The sequence below is a fragment of the Siniperca chuatsi genome, linkage group LG15 (assembly GCF_020085105.1).
Source record: "Siniperca chuatsi isolate FFG_IHB_CAS linkage group LG15, ASM2008510v1, whole genome shotgun sequence".
NCBI lineage: Eukaryota > Metazoa > Chordata > Actinopteri > Centrarchiformes > Sinipercidae > Siniperca > Siniperca chuatsi.
In genome coordinates this window covers 7,542,302-7,559,931 of record NC_058056.1, presented here as the reverse complement: position 1 = coordinate 7,559,931, position 17,630 = coordinate 7,542,302, and the positions used below count along the sequence as shown (strand labels likewise).

At 39.7% G+C, this 17,630-nt stretch overlaps 1 protein-coding gene across 4 annotated transcripts in view; it reads right to left on the bottom strand.

The window, feature by feature from the left end:
- Positions 1–17,630, bottom strand: part of alk (ALK receptor tyrosine kinase) — a 301,315-nt gene that overhangs the window by 101,364 nt on the left and 182,321 nt on the right. For all 4 annotated transcript variants that reach the window (XM_044165960.1, XM_044165961.1, XM_044165962.1 and 1 more), the window contains one exon: positions 16,693–16,897. In XM_044165960.1, the coding sequence (XP_044021895.1) occupies positions 16,693–16,897 (205 nt within the window). The remainder of the gene's footprint in view (positions 1–16,692; positions 16,898–17,630) is intronic.

Here is a 17,630-nt window from a genome sequence, read left to right as displayed (position 1 = left end):
AGGTAGTATGCATCCAACAGCCAAAGGTAAACACCAGTGTGACTAAGGTATTTTCAGGAGAGCAGGGCAATTCATGATGAAACCTAATTTCTTCAGGTTTGCTTTTTCACAGCAACTTTGCCTGAAGGCCCACTGAACTTGTATTTTTTTTTTGGAAGAACTTAGTCTGAAAACACGTTTTCATTTAAATCTTTACTGTTAGTTTTGCTTTAAGATTGTCTTGGTAAAATGTTATTTGCTGAATGTGCCATAATGCTTCTAAACAAACGTATAGTAACGTAACAATAAGTTCTAGGTTGTTACCATGCTATTCTTAAATCCGGTGAAATACACAACATAATACAGTGTAAAGGGCGAAAACCAGTCTCGTACTTGGCTTTCGCCACTTTCACAAGCAGACAGTAAAACACACTTTAAAGATTTATTTCATCAGAACGTGTCTGCTCACATCATGTGTTCTCTCTTCATAAATTATTTTCTACAGCTACTTTGTTATTGTGTTTCATCTGGTTTGACAGAGCAAGTAAAACCAGCTGTTTCCTAGGAGAAGTTATCAGCTAACAACGGCCGGTACACAAACACATTGAGTTCGCACAAATTGAGTTCAGCAATGGCAGTGGGTGACATATGTTCAGATTTAACAAGGTGAATGTATTCTTGTTTTCTTCCACACCTTTCCCTGTAGTTATCAGGGGAAATTCATGTAATAAACTGTGCTAGCAAAAGAGTTGCCATGCTTTCATCTTCACTAAAATAGGCCCCTGGGGCTGATAGGTGTATAGTGGGGGCAATAGGATACTGAAGAGATGATACAGCAGGGAGGGAGAGGAGGCGTATGCAAGGGCCACATGGGAATAAGGAGCATAATATTTTTATATCTTATCGAACTGCAATGTTCAGCTATACGTACCTCAAGGACACGCTGAGTTTTGCCCACATAATATTTGCCACGTGGGCTGGGCATGAGATGATGTAAATAACCTTTTGTGGTGCAAGATATAACCCCTCTCAATAGGAATTTTCTTACCTGAATGGGGGTTTAAAATAGGTACATTTAAAAGTACTGTTGCATGATGCACAAGCACCACATCTGTAATACCCATCACTGAAAACACTACACAAGTGAGGGTCAGACTTCAAAATGTGCCAGTGTCTATACAAAATTGGCCTAATCATTTCAGCACAGCAAGAATACTTAGTAATAAATAAAATAATTTCTTTCCTATTTTCCTGGACACCTTTGAAAAGGTCAGCTCTAGATATTTTATTTATTCTCTCAACAGCAGCATCCAATTGTAGCTCTTTGTAGCCGCGTTCTTTAAGTTTGTCTTTCATTACACGCACATTTCTAATAAATTCAGCAGGGTCAACTCTAAGTTCAGACATTAGATGGGCTTGAAGTCTCGCTTTCGTCATCTGTCTGGGAGCATCATACGTGTGACAGTTTGGTTTTATTGAGCAATCGACATCAAAGAAACACAAAAGTGGAATGATCTTTCTTCACTCTGAAATTTTAATGGATCCTATGAAGCCAGGCTGAAGGGTGACGCGATAATGTAGCACTCGGCTCTGGAAAGCTGCTGTAATTATTGGGAAATGACAATGAGGCAGAAAGCTCTTTATTGTTAACGTGGAGGAAAAAGACTGAACTGAAGGTAAGTTGAGGGTCGTCTCAGACTGGGAGTGTTGTTTAGCCACTGGAACACACTCACACTGGGTATCACACAGAAGGCAGGGAGTGTGAGATAGAGGGTTTGGTCTGAAACACACTGCATGCTCATGTCTGCACCCCCTCTTGTCTTCTCTTCTTCTGTCTTCCTCTTCTTTGCACTTTAATGAGGAGACAAGGATCGGAATTTTAATTTTTTTAAGTGTCTACCAAGCATGTAACCAAGCATTGACTTTTGGTTGCCAAAACTGACAGTGTTGGTAATATTTTCATAATTTCTTTAATCATTTATCTTAGTAACTTTACATGTACCAATAAAAAAAATGGAATTGCTTCTGCTAAGAAAACAAGGATGGCATCAAATTTAAAGCAGAGCTGCTGCCATTAATAAGGATCATGTGCTTTCACTACCTTCCATTTCCTGCCTCTACAGGAAATAACATGAAAGAAAACATATAGAATATAAATGTCTGGAGAGCAGAATGCAATTCAGACCTGCATTTTCTTTTTTTTCAAGCACTTTCCTTGGTCAGAATGATTATGTATCCTGGATATTTTAATAAATATTGTATGAAAGTATGATATCAAGCTTTTCATCATTTAAGTCATTATTCAACAATCAGACAGACAGTACATTAAAAGCGGTGTTCAGTGTTTTTAGTGCAATTAATTCACCAAGAACACTAATAATGGTTTAAAACTAACAATGAGAAATGACTGTCACTAAATGGCAGAATATCTTGTACAGCAAATTACAGTAGGCTGAATAATTACCAAGCCTGATCAGATTTAGACTGGTAAGGCCGTCATTTTAATGAATGCTACCAGGACAGCCTAACACACTGTGCTCCTATTCTGAAGCATGGTGTCAATCAGCTTTTGTATGACTGCGTCTGCTAGCACATTCAAAATACTCTGATTTTAAGCCACTCTCTCCTGTTTATACTGTTATCTGATGTGCTTCTTTGAATATTAGAATGTGCTTTCTCCCAGATGGAGGCACTTGTACAGAATTTGCAATATCATTTTTCATCTCTAGAAACTACTGCAATACTCTTCAGCTTTGACAAAGTTTCTAGCATACATACTTCTGTCTTGGGGGTTATTCTGTTATGTTGATTGGCTATTATTATTATCATTAACATTATTATCTCTCATTGATCTGAGATGAAGATTCTGCATCCTGTATTCTACACAGAAAAAGTGATTGTGTGTGTGACAGTGGTCCAGATCTGTTGCCGTTCAGTCAGCGGGACAGTTGTCACAGTAATCCATAAGACACTAAGACACTTCAGTCACGCAGCATTAATTAATTGCTGTAGTTCTTATAACAATGCCCATGTTAGCTGTGTGGTGCCTCCCCATGCAATGATATGTACTGTATATGTAAATCATTGTAAACTGCAAGCCACATCATATAGCACCAACGTTAGAGAAGCAGAACCATCAAAGCTCTACAGCATGTCACCCAATTGCATCACTTCATTCTTTGCTTCCTTCCATCTGGGTTCTCTCTGAAACTAAATCTAGTTTCTTCTCGTCATGCCTGTGTTCCATTATCAGCCGTGGGCCTGAAAATGTGCCGCAGCGACACAGCATGCATGGCTTCAAAACTAAAATGCTGTTTCTGCTGCTTTCAGGTAGTCAGACCATGCAATGCGCTGTCATGTCAAAGAGGAGTTACAGAGTACTCAGCACTGATTGAGGCTAATTCTTGTAATGGAGTGCTGATGAGCAGCTGGATATTTTTATGCACTATTAATTACTGAAAGGCTATTATGTATCAGGGCCTTCTCTCCAATTGCTGATTTCAAGTACTCATTAAAATAGCTGTAGAAACTGTAGAAAAGACTTTGTAGAAAAGGGCCCATGGTAATACTTTGGGAAATTAAATGTTTATTGCATAGCAGTATTCATTCATCTGACGAGACCAATATAAAATGTAATGTTTTCACTAGTTACGGCCATGTCAGTTTACTTGTAGACACCAAGGAAAGCAACTATGTAAGTGTGTGAGCAGGTGTTTCAGTAGCCTGTCACAGTGACACGGTAGAACTGCTAAACTGGTATTATTACAACACACCTATTTCTTTTGCATAAACAACTGGGTTTCGATAGAAAAAAGGTCACATCTGTCTTATAGAACCAAGGCGGCCATGTGAGAGCTTTGAAGTAAACAAACAGCCTGCCAATTCTTAAACCACAAAGCCAAAAACTACAAGACTAACCACCCTAATTCCCTATGCCAGGCCTCTACAGTATGCTGTATAATAAGTAATCTCAACAGCCTAAAGGCATGTTGAAACATAAACCTCATACTTATGCTTTAAGTAATAAATAAATAAATAAATAAAGCAGGATGTGTTTAAGTGCAACTAACTTCTATAGGGTTTGTATCTATTACCATTTCTAATTAAACATGGATTCATTATATACTGTTAAGGGAATTATTTATTGGAAGTTAGATGTTGGCAGTAATTGCATCCTCTTGTTTTATCCCTGATCCTGATGGTTTGAAAAATAAAGCAATTTACATTACACATTTACATTGACATCATTATTATTCTTATTGTTACATTATATATAGAGACGCTGTCCTATTAACATTATGCATTTAACACTTTCAACTTTATGGAAACACAAGGACAAAACAGGTGTTTTAGGTTTTTCCTCTACATTCTAACAGTCTTCATACAACCTGCAGTATAACCTTCTTGAGTGGTCAGACTGTGCATTATGGATAATAATAGCTAATAAAGAAGACTGACTGCTGGTTTATTTGGGCTTCAGAGGGAAAGCTCATTAAAGTCGCAAAGCCTCTGCGAGGATGAGTTGTCTGAACTTTGATTTCATAAACACCAGCAGCTCTGAAACCATGTTTCATAATCGCAAGTTTCCTTTCAGATTTGGTGCCTTTGAAATATTTAAACAGGATGTACTCCTCAAGTTTATGCCGAACTATTCTCTGCCACAGCACGACCATCATAGTTCTTGATGAAAACTATCCATAGCTAGGTATCTGGAGTAACTGGGACATTGCTTCTGAGAAGACAAGTTGCTGTTACACTTTAAATCATTTTCAAACCAAATGTCATTTACCTACATGCCAAAATCAAAAATTTAGACAATTTCTGACATCTGATGTCAAAGGTTATTTTTAAAGTTATACATGAAATAGAAATCATGTACTGAAAATAAGGAAAGATGTGACATTTGTAGTACCCCCCCCCCCATCCTTTCTACTGTCGTCTCATAATGTCATGTATTATGAATGAGTTCGACTGTCAATGAATGTTGTAAATGATTTCTATTCTCTTTGTGTTAGAGACTGTGTCATTCCATTTACACACTAACTGGGAAATTTCATCAACATGCTGAAAAAAGAACTACTTCATGCTCAAAGAATAATTAGTTGACACTTATCACTTTGATCCATTTGTACAGATCTAATCCAGCGCAGAAATGAATGACATCCTCAAACAGTACAAGGATGGCTGGTGTCTATCTCACTTGCATCTACTATAATAACCTCAGAGGCTGGAATATCAGATTAGACTCTTTGATCTCTTCACTTTGTTCAAAGTCAGTTGGAAGGAAACTGAGCAAATGTGCACAGATTTGCAGAACCACAGATTTAGTTTAATCAAGGATGAAACTCACAGGGAAAACCAAAATCTTCAGAATCTTAGAAAAAGACTGAGTTGCATTGGTTTAAAAAAGTTATTGCTGAAACACGTATTACCTATGACAGCAATACATCATCGTTGTCATTGGAAAAGGAAGCCGGGGTTTGGATTAAAGAGCAGCGGACGCTGAGCCAGATCAACTGGACCAGGCAGGCGCGACGGCAGCTGCTGTGATCATCCAGGAGGAGAGGAAAGACAGCCAGGATAGGAGCCATGCTGGCCCAGCTTGGACTTAAGGCTGTTCCTGGCTAATGTCCGGTCTGGATGAAATGGGACTCAGACAGGCCAAGGAACGAGAATCAGAGACTGTTGTGCCCACGTCTTCACAGAGACCTGCTTCATCAACATCCCGGATCAAGCGCTCGGCGGGCGGACCGTGTTCCGAGCTGACAGAGCGCAAGACTCCGAGGACTCTGTGTTTACATCGATGATGCTTGGTGCTCAAATGCCACCACTGTCTCACAAATGTCAAACCTTTTGTGTGAAGATGAAAACCATATTATCATCACGATCTCTATCTGCTGTCCTGGATGTATAGGTGTAGGCTATGTATATATGTATCAGGAATCAGGATGTTTGGGAGGAACTATTTTGGAGCTGTTTTGTTTGTTGAATAGTTCTTTTATACAAAGAGGTCTGAGTGGAGAATAAGAGCATTGGAAATACAGTAAAAATGTCCGGTCACTAACCTAAAGGCCCTTAACAGCCTCCACAATGACACTCTAGACTCGCAGATCCTTGCAATTTAGTTCTTACCACAGTCACCTCCTTGTGTATGCTTTACCAAAGTGATACTCACTCAAGAATGGTCAGTTTCCATTTTCATCCTATAAAAATTCACAGCCAATTTGCATGCGATTGTTAAGCTAAACTCATGTACATTAATTCTTTTGGTTGACATGGGAGTCTAAAAGCGTAAATCATTAAATGCACACGTGCTCTTGCAGCTGCTGGAGAGGAGTGGGCAGCACCCATGCCAGAGGCCATGTAGTGGAGGAGCAATTGAGTGCCTGGATATAATCAACATATGTGTGAGTGCAGCTCAAGTGGAAACTACTTGTGGGGAAATAACCCTCAGGAAGACGGGGCCATAACGACCATCTGTTTCTCTTCCAGATATGAGTTGGTGTTAGAATACAGTATCAATGGAAATATCCATAAACTGTGAGCAGTGACAGCTGTGCATTTGGTTTGGTCATGGGAGATCAGCAACAAGTAGACCAAATGTATCCGAAAACATTAACTTCTTTGAGCGGAAGGTTTCCATGGAAATCGCATATTCACAGACACTTTTCTTGCTAGAGATTGTTCATACTAGAAAAGCCAATAGGCTATCAACCGGGGGGGATAATTAAAGTGAAAGCTATTTATTTACAAGATTTAGACAATCTGGCAGCATTATTTGTGCAGTAGGTCTCGGAAAAGTCAAGCAGACACATCTTAAAAGTTTTCATTTTGTTTTCAAAAAACTTCAAATGACTGAAGCTTCAGGCTTTTGTTTTTGCTAACTGTGGCAGAAGTTGCAAGTTCCACAGAGGGATTGTTTGGTTTATTTAGGAAGAATGCTACAGCATAAAACAAGACGAAGCTAATACATTAATGTGAATGAACTTTGCTCCATGTCTGACTGGGAACAGACATACTTTATTCCAGATAAGATACAGCAGATAATTTTTTTTATCTATTTTTTTTTTTTTTTACAATGAATCATAAGCAAGTAAGACAAACCTTCATGAGCCATATACAATATAAGCAATACAAATCAACACCAACACTGTAGTTAGAATGGATGGATGACCTGATTGTCCTGCAAAGCCGCTTTCTCCGGGGACCCCAGTTCCATCCTGTAAATGCAGCTTTTCAAGGTTTTGGAAAAGCGGCCTCTCATCTCCCTTGTAGCAGCCCTCTGAGACAACCAAAGTGCCATTCTACCAGATGGTAATGCTGACTGGAGGATGGCCTGATTGGAGGTGATTATACATCTGGAATGGTCCAACAAACCTGGGGATCAAGTGTTCCTTCTGAGGCGGACAGCTGCAGAAAAAGCCTTTTTCTGAATTGCAAAACAAAAACCTGGATGATCAACCTGTCCTCCCTCGTGCTGTCCTCTGAACTGTAATGGCCTGTGCAATAATGAGCGCCCAACCATCCATCCTGAAGCAGAGTAACCAATTTTGGAGGTGCCAAGGGAGAAGACAATGAGAGGAGTGAAAGTTCCTTTTTCATTCACCCCCTCACTGTATGAAAATGTGGACTCTCAGGCTAAAGGTGGCTTACTGGTGTTCAGGCTGTTGCGCAGGACATCTGTTCTCTGGCTGCCAGCCAAAAGCAGTGTGTTTCGCACTTTGGTGCATGTGGACATGAAGGCTGGTTTTCACAGCTGTGCTTCAATGCATAGTGATTTATCTCAGCTGATTGTCTTTCTCCATGTTGTGCATATAATGAATGAATGATTAAATGAATAATTGACTGTCCTCAGCTAAATCAATTCTTAGTTCATCATCAGCTGATCAGTTGATTTAAATGAAAACTCTGTGAAATAGCCTAGTTTCTCCAGTAGTCCCTCCACTGATGACTTCATTCATGTAGGATTCCTTAAAATATAAAGGCACAATGGATCAAACTCAAGTCACTTCTGAGCAAACAAAGAACATGACATGTCAGAAAACTAAGATTGCCATACAGCTCACAGTAAACTGACCATCTTGCCAATAGTTCCTTATCTTGACATAGTTATGGTGTGCACATTAAATGTGGCACAGGCAGGTCACACATAAAAACAATCAGCATACAAATTGGGCTGTGATCGCGACACATTGCTTTCCCACACACAACACACACACGCACACACACACACACACACACAAAACCATGACTATATTTTTCACTTGATTGTGCCAAATGGGTTTTTTGAGAAAGAAGAGTAGCTTGAGGCAATATTTTTGTGTGCATGTATTTGAGCCATCAAAAAAAAAACAAAACAGCACAGAAAGAATTCTAGAGAGACCATCATGTCAACTTTAATGCACAAAGTCCAATTAATATGCGTGTTTACTGTTTTTATCATCTGAGAAATATTCGACCGCTACAGATTATGTGATGAGAAAGTCAAACATCTTTTAAAATCTCTGGGTGTCTGAAAGGGCTCAAAGACTGGGTCACACTGCCTCTCTGACCAGGTCAAACTTATTGAGCTACTTACAGAGGTATGGTTTAAATTGGCCCTAATACAGGCATTTGGCCTCAGATCGCCGAATCGCCTGGAACACTTAAACTGAACCTAAAGTTGCATCACAAGAACAGAGACTGTTCAGCTCTGTAAACTGAAAGAAAGGTAGCATCTCCTCACAGATGCATATCAACAATTTTGTATTTCGACATGTCTAGTGTGCTTGTTGGCTAGTATTTGGCTAACCATCACAGATACATTTGAATTTTCACAGTTGTAAATTTATCTAGTGGAAGCTACCAGGGACAAGTCTTGCACACAGTACAGTTTAATACTCTATGTAACCTAACATTGGAAACGAATCCATTTACTCCAGTAGTATAGTTTTGCCTTTACATTTTTCACATTTTACATTTGGACGTATGCCCAGTTTCATCTGACCTGCATGGTGACACCCAAATGGCTGCAAGACAATTTGTGTCATAACTGCAACATAACTGCAACACTTGTCTTGAACTTTGTATTTCCAGTGGAGTGCCACTTCAGTTTGACACTAATGGCTGCCTGGTTAGATGCCTAGAAGCTAAAGATAAACTATTCAGTATTTCTAAAGCAAAATGCCTTTAGAATGCTGGACATTTAGTCAGTGTCAAAAGGATATCAAAATGTTTATTTACATACTATACTAGAATATTGACAAAAGTCTCTCATGTCTCCAGCCCACAGGCTATAGTGCAATCTGTCAGGTAGTTACTAAAATATGGTCTCTGCCAGATTTATCCTCCATTGCACCTCTGTTTGCCGAGGCTGCTAAAACAATGAACATATAAACTAAAATATAAGCTATTTCCTTCCACATGAAACAAAATATTGTTTTTAGCTATGCTAGCAGTGTGGCTCTGGGGATGCCAGACGGCCAGTCGGTCCAATTCAGTTTGATTTTCACCATTTGATTTAATTTGACTTGACCCCAGGACACACATTACACTCTCCTATGCCCAGAATCAAACTGGCTTTTCATCAAGCTATGGGATTATTATCTGTTACTAAAGCTATGATTCAGGACTAAACATTTATAGCCTTCTGACAAAAAAGATGAGGAAATCTTTTTCTCATAACTTTCTTATAAAGTCACAGTAAGTGTCGATATCAAACTAAGAAAGACACACTGTACTATTATATCTTTATTAATATTGATTATTGAAGGAGTCAAATAAGAGAAGATAAGCATTATTTGTGAATGAGACAGCACACTGAGCAATGGGCAGTATGGACCAACTCTGCAAAAGTTATGAAATTGTGTGCATAGGCAAGTATACAGGTTTGCTACTTCCTATCTCTGGCCTGTATTGATTTTTATAGAGCAATAAATGTTGTTTGACTTAGCCAAACTCCAGTTTGCTACATAAAGCTATAAAAACCTAACAACTATCCTGCTGTCGGATGGGAAAACACATAAAACACTCCAATGAAATCATTCTACATATCAACTTGGAAAAAAAACTTCATGGTCACTGGTCAAAGCTCTTGTCCTGGTGTTTTATGTTTAAATAAAGAATCAGTGTGTAAGATTTAGGAGGAGCTATTGGCAGAAATGGAATATAATATTCATAAGTATGTTTTCATTAGTGTATAATCTAAAAATAAACATTGTTGTGTTTTCATTACCTGAGAATAAGCGCTTTTTATCTACATAGGGAGTGGGTCCCCTTCCACGGAGGCCGCCATGTTGCACCGTCATGTTTCTACAGTAGCCCAGAACGGACAAACCAAACACTGGCTCTAGATAGGGCCTTTCTGCAGTTTCTCCTATTCGCTTGGAAGGGGAAGGTGAGGCGAGGGGTTTTCAAATGATTGCAATCTGTAACCTCACTGCTAGATGCCACTAAATCCTACACACTGGCCCTTTAAAAAAAGACCCCTTATAAGATGGGAAACCACTGTCACACCATATTCTTTACCATTTGTAACTCTTTACAAAGAAACGCGGCAGCAGTATCATTGTCAGACAAATCAGACCATTGTTGAGGAAAATGCTAGATCTGTTTGCACTGGAAGAACTGCGTCCTCTTCCTGTCTTAATAAAAATAATTTTGAACTTTGTGCTAATAAAGCAATACAGTACATTTCCAGTGAAATGCACCCAACGTGAAATTCAGAGCTCACAAATCCTTTGGCAGTGGCTTTGTTTACAATAATTACAGTATTGTCTCATAATGAATAATTTTTTGATATTTAACTTCTACATTTTTAAATATGGTTATACTTGACATGTTTTTTTTATCTGAGCAACTGCCATTTTTTTATGGTGCGGTAACACTGCATACCCACTGTATACCTGCGAGACATGCTCATCATAACACAAGCCGCGAGGGAGATGAGGGCAAACAGTAAGAAAAATCACTATCTCTATCTCAGCATTTGCTTTGATACAAAACGTGCATCACAGCAAAAGCCTTTTGTGATTTAGGTGCTACGCTTTTAAAATCTGGCCTTGAAATTTCCGAGTGCTTTTTGCCATAGGTGAAAACTGAAATTCAGTCTTGTCATAAAAACTAGGCCACTGTTGCTTTCCCCAAATTTCACCTCCCTCTACTCTTGTGTAAAACTTCAGCTGTCAAAAATGTACAATGCAACATTGGGGGAAAATGATTAGAGATTCTTAGATGAGAAAGAAGGCCTATGAACACAGGGGGAAGGGTGGGAATAAAAACAATAGTAGCTTATGCAACCTGTCTGTGGAGAAGAAGAGGAAAAAGATAAAGAGAGTGTGCATGAGAGGGAGAGAAATGCAGAGTATGCAAGCTGAGGATGACAAGATATAACTCATCTGTGGATAGGCTGTTTTTTTTTTCCACAAGTGCCTATATGAGGCTCAAATGTTTCATTTCTGATGCTTTTTATGAAGTCCCATCGGGAGCTTCCACCAAAACGCTACAGAGAAGCCGTAATGTTAAGCTGTTGAGACATAAAAAAATGTGTGTGTGCGTCTGTGTATCAGAGGAGAACCCAATTAGATAAATGGGTAGAAAATATGTAGCAACAATGTTTGAGATGTGGTTGTGTAATGATATGCAGTATAATCAGATTTTAATACAAAATGTATATAATGTCTAATGTACTGTATGTGATGACAAGATTTGGCATTCTTTTATTTTCCTACCTAAATTTTTGCCCTGTAGTCATGACTGATGTTTATGGAGTGTTTTCCCGAGGTCTGAAGCATCACAACACTGCTACAGAAGTGCTCAATTCGTGCTCAGCATTCGGAACAGTTGGTTCAGTGGTCCACAAATATAACATTACAACGTAAAAGTGACACCTGTCACCCATAGAAGCCAGGAGTGACGTCTTGAATTTTTGTTACTTTTTGTTTTGTGTCTTCTCTTTCCTGCGTCAATTTGCCTGAAAGGTTTTATTATGAAACGTTGACTAATGTGCAGAAAACGGCAGGCTTAGAAAGGGAGAATGTATTAGCCAATGAACATAATGCTGCTGCCTCCTTTCTCTGGAAAAGGCAGCAAGAACAGTGGTGATGCAGTGGTGGCCGATGCAATGAGTCTCATTTACATTTGAAACAGCAAAATAGCAACGAAGGCTAGTGGGGAGCCAGAGAAAGGCAGAGACAGAGAGTATGTCAAGAAATACAAATGTATCCTCTTAGATTCCCTCTTAGCCACTGTGCCTGAGCAGTCACCCACAATGCACAGCTTCCCCTCTTTTATTTGCTTTGGCATGTCAAAGGACTAAATACTAATTTGCAATAAATGCTCACTTAAAGACCAAGAAAAATGTATCACAGTAAAAAACTGACCTTTTAAAATTTGCCAAACTATACTTTAAATGGTCATTTTAGTCATTGTGGGTAATCATATTTTAATTTAATTAAGAAGACTGCTAAACCAAAACAACAAGGGATTGGGTTTTTGCATAACAGCATATTAAGACAGTGGAAGGTGTGATGTCCTTTTAATTAAATGGCCGATGTTGGTCAATATTGCCCATGAATGAGATTAGTATAATATAGATTGCAGTACTACTATGCAAACCAATCTTGAAAAACAAAACAAAAAATGATTATTACAAACAATAGCTATAGATTTGCAAAACCACATTATATCAAAGATGAGATCCAAAATCCATTCCAGGCTTCTCAACTTCTACCAGTCAGCTCCCTATGTGCAGGTCGATTGGATTACTGTAGATGCTGTCTGATAAAGTAAAATCTATAGCACGGACAATCCATTTTTTAAAGTTACAGAACAATAAAGCCAACAAAGCTTTTGCTGAGGAACGGCCTCGGCAAAAGCTCTGCGGTCTGAGAGCTGGAGGTCAGCTCTGGTAAGCACTAAGTGGAGGAGCGGAGGAGTTGTACAGTAAAGGCCTGCCAGGGATGAATGCACAGCTTTGCCAATGAGAGGGCCCCGAGGTGGCCCATCTCTCTTACTCTAGTTTAGCTTCACTCAGTGAAGGACCCACAAAACATGGCTGTAAGAGACTCTCTATTGGGTGGATGAATCGTTACTCCTTATTCACGGAGAATTTTTACTGTGTGGTATCAGAAAAATAGCGACAATGAGAAAATATAAAGCAGCACTTGGATCATTGCATGAAAATTGGATATTACACCAATTAGATGATCCTGTGGTATGATTACAGTAGCATTTAAACTAAGTGTGCAGAAGTGTACAACTACAGTGAGTTAAAAGCAAGATGATGCCCAGTTATTTTTAGATTTTATTTATTTGCTTTGAAGCTGCTGGTTGTAAGTGGGCGAAGATAAAACCCAATAGCTTGAGAGGGAAAAAAAATAGGAAATTGCTTAAAATAGAAAACAATGTATTCTTTACCAAAGTGGTTCATATTGCTTCAAAAGCCTATTTATCCAACAAATTCAAATGGAAGGACTCTGCCCCTTCTGCCCACTACTACCATTAACAGATGCAACCTGAGCCTACTTCAGAGAAGAGCTGTTTTATGACATTGTGGTTATTTTTGTTACAATAGCACCATAATGCAATTTTGGATTTAAAGGACAAACATTTCTAAGCGAATAATCAAACAGTGAAATTCACCTGGTTTGCACCCGTAGAATACAGTACAGTATATGTTACCGTACACTAATTGTAGTCATGACCATGGGTTTATCTTATTATAACAAATAGGAATTGGATATGTGACTAGTGAGAGTTAAAAGCATCTTTCTTCATTCTAACCTGCCAATACACAGTTCATGTTGATTTCTTCATTGTAATTTAGAAGCTGAGTAATGCAGCAGTTGGCAATTATTCAACTTGCTAAGTGTATCTACTGCGAATACACAGACGCGTATGATGTCAGTGTTGAGGCTGCTTTTTTATTTATTTATGGGACTGTAAATTGAATAATTAGGTTAGTGACAAGAATAATCCTTTTTACTTACAGGGATTACAGCTGGTTCAATTGGAAATAAAAATTCAGCTGTGCTTTTGTCGCTCGCCAACTGTCTCCACAGTGTGGGACAACTTTCATCATGACCATGCCAGTTACAATGAAATCATCTAATCGTCCATGTACACACAGATTGAATCTACTGTTAAGCCTTATTTTGGTTCACGTCTTTATACTATTTAAACAAAGACTAGATCAATTTTATACTGCATGCTGTAATATTCAGCAAATCTTGTTCAGTTTATTTCTTTTTAAGCTTTAGTGATGTTCCGGTAATTCTTTTCTTTTTTCTCATACACTACGGCTGTACTACTTGAATGTGCAGGCTTATGTAGAAGAGAATGTGCACTGCAGCTAATATAATATTATATATCCCTTGCCACAATGCTCCCACCGTATGTCAAAATTTTGCATTAACACTTGCCTCCTCTGATGCTTCCTCCCACCGGATTACACAAGCTATGGCTCAGTTTTAAGATGATACTGCTCTAATGCCGTGCTTTAAATGACATGCAACACCTTTCACACTAACGCATGAGCATGTTCTGTCAGTCTGGGTGGTTCTGACACCTGCACTCATTGCATTGAGCATCATATTAATGCACCTTGCAATTGAGGCCATTTGGTGCGTACAGTGTTAATGTAAAGTAAATGAATGCATAAGCATACGATATAGGTACTGTGTGTAATGGATGGGGTGTGATGAACACATAAAGCAGGGCGAGACGGAGTCACACACAATTCATGGAGAGATATACACATGAATACATACACACATTGTGCAGCCCCCCGTCTCTCTTTCAGCGACAGACACACTTGGGATGCTGACATTCACTGTGAGAGCTGACACTGTTTGATGAGTCAAGCCCTTCACTGCCTGTGTTCAGAGGTCCTAAATATGCTTCCCTCAGGTGTACACGGTAGGATGAAATCTGAGGCAGGGGTTTGAGGGAAGGTGGAATAAAAAGCTAACCTTACAACAACTATAACAGAAGTAGTAACATTTAGAAGACGATGTTTCAGTTTTGAAAGAAGAGCAGAGCAGCGGTGTTTGGTTTATATTCACCAGTATCCAGCACAGGTTTGGTAAGGTGAAGGCGGTGGCGCACTCGTTTTAGAGTTAATCAGAGGCCTCTTGATTAAAAAAGGTAGTAAAGAAACAAAAACTAATTTGTTCAAGTTTTAGGAGCAACAGTAATTACTGGGGCATCCTTAATTCATTTGGAATTCCTTGAATAACTTCACTGTTAAGAAGAATCAACAGAGAGAATGAGTGACACGATTGTGTGGGCAGCTTCCAAAGACAGTAGTTATTTTTTACTCCAGTGGGAACATACTTGTGATATGGATTCTATTTGATTTATTTGGACATGGCTGCTGTCTCTGCTTCAACCTTTGAACCCATTTTAATACACATACATTTGACTAAAAATGACTGAAATGAAGCCTGATACTTTTTTTTTTCCACCTTCAAGTAAGGAGGACCTTGTTAAATGACCACTGAGTACGCGGATGTTTTGTTTCCCTTTTGGCTAACCCTGAGCTAAATGCTCTGACTACTGAATTGGCAAACATGTAAAAACACAGGATTGAAATTCAGAGGCAAGAGTATGGCAATTAGTAAGATGACTGACTCTTCCAATGTCTGCGGGAGGCTCTTGCCTTTGTTTTTGCGCCCTCTTTTTATGATATGAGCGTCCTCCCGTCGGAGTAGAAATGTGGGGAGTTTGGCTAAGCGAGTCTCCAAACGGCAGAGATGGTGTGGGTGGATGGCAGACTCTGACTACAAATGAGAGCACACAAAAAACGCACAGTCTAATCCGTCACACATGTAACGAGCGCGTCCCTGCTATGCTTCTTAAGAGACGCACCGGCGTGAGAGTTTGCGTAAACGCGCACACACGTTAACGCGCATTCACTCCCACATGGAGACAGCAACAGAGAAAGGGGAGATGCATAAGGCATGACATTCACATCAATCCAATGCCCCTAAGAGATTACACACACAAGCAGCATGAAGCATGTCCGTAGCAACGCGCTGAGAGTTGCTCCATATTCTGACTTCCTACACATAAAAACCAATGTATGGCCATGCTAATAAAGACTGGCCACACATGGATGCGACCACACAGTATTTAGAGGAGAATCTTTTGAGCTGAGTATTGTCCTGGCCTCTGACACCCTGTTGCTCTCAGTGTGAGACACAGATCGCTGCAAAGCCTCCAAAGAAGAAGCCACAATAAGAAGAGCACAGAGCAGGTGTTAATTAAGGATTAGTCACACAGGAAGGTTACATGAATGTAATAATTGCTGATTGGTGCCCAGCTGCTGTAAAGGCAAACGTGTTTTAAACAACCTATCTTTCATTCCCTACCCAGCCAGCTCTCTCTCCGTCTTAGACCATCTCCACATAAACAGGCTTTCAGTGAGGGTGCCATCCTTTGATTCTGCTGAATGTTTTCTATCTCTGCCTCTAACGGAACATATTTACAGAGTATTCACAACGAAGCTCTTCGCTGGCTCGTATACATGGTTCCGACTCAGTGGACCTGAGCGTGATGCTATCAAATCCCATGAACAAAGTCAGCAGAACGTGTTAAGGGAGAAGTTACAGGTGGATAGTCATGACCATCAGGCGTGGGTGCTTATTTTCTTTACTCAAATCAATCTCTTTTTTGCCGGTGCAAGTTCGCATTCAGTCTTCTGGTGCACTATAAGTGTATGAAACAAATGCTTACCCTGTGATGCGTGGCAGGGTGTCAGTGGAGAAGAGGGCAAGCGGCGGTTTGTCCCGCTCTATGAGCCATATGGTGTATTGCCCACTTTGCTTGGGGTGGAGGAACACAGCCATGTCCAGGCTACATGGACCCTGACCCCCCCACAGCCAAGGACTCAGCACCCAGGGGCCGCCAAAGGCTGAACTGTTCACCCAGAGGAACTGACCTGAGGGAGAGAGAAAAACAAAGAACTGTAGAACAACAGAACAGTGCCACAAACAGAGTGTACTAGTAAGAAACACAGAAGGACTCTGGGTTAAAGCTAAACGCAGATCAGCAGTAGCAAGAATGCTAAAAATTATCAGAAATTATTATTATCTCTTGAACATGATGTGCTGTTACAGTATGTGCAGAATCCAGATGAGTGATGGGCTCTGAGTTCAAATAGTTTTGAGGCAATGGCTGAGAGCAGCACTTGATGAAAATGCATGAAATAAAGCTCCTTTGAAAAAGACCAGTCAATGACATCCCTTGCACAAAAAAAAAAAAACTGAGGGGGTGAAAAATCAAAGCACAGTTTTATTCTAGCTTTGATATGAAGTCCCATTTCACTTTCAAACCTATTGCACTCATTCAAGGAGGAAGTTCATCAGAAGCTGTAAGTTGTGTGTGTGTGTGTGTGTGTGTGTGTGTGCGTGTGGTGGGGAAGCACAAAGTCTCAACTTGAAAGGAGGAAAATCCATTTTTAATATGCTCAGTTAGGAAAAGTAGTGTTGATGAGGGGAAGGCAAAAATGCGAAGCAAAAAATCTTGCAGAATAAGTGATTTTTCTGTATTGCTCTCTGGAACCATTCAAGGTGAGCTTGCCCGTTTGTCGCTGTTTATTTTCTGTCAGTAGTTAGGCTCATGAGTTGCGCTCGCTGCTGCAGTAACAGTTGTAGAAATAAATCTGGAAATAT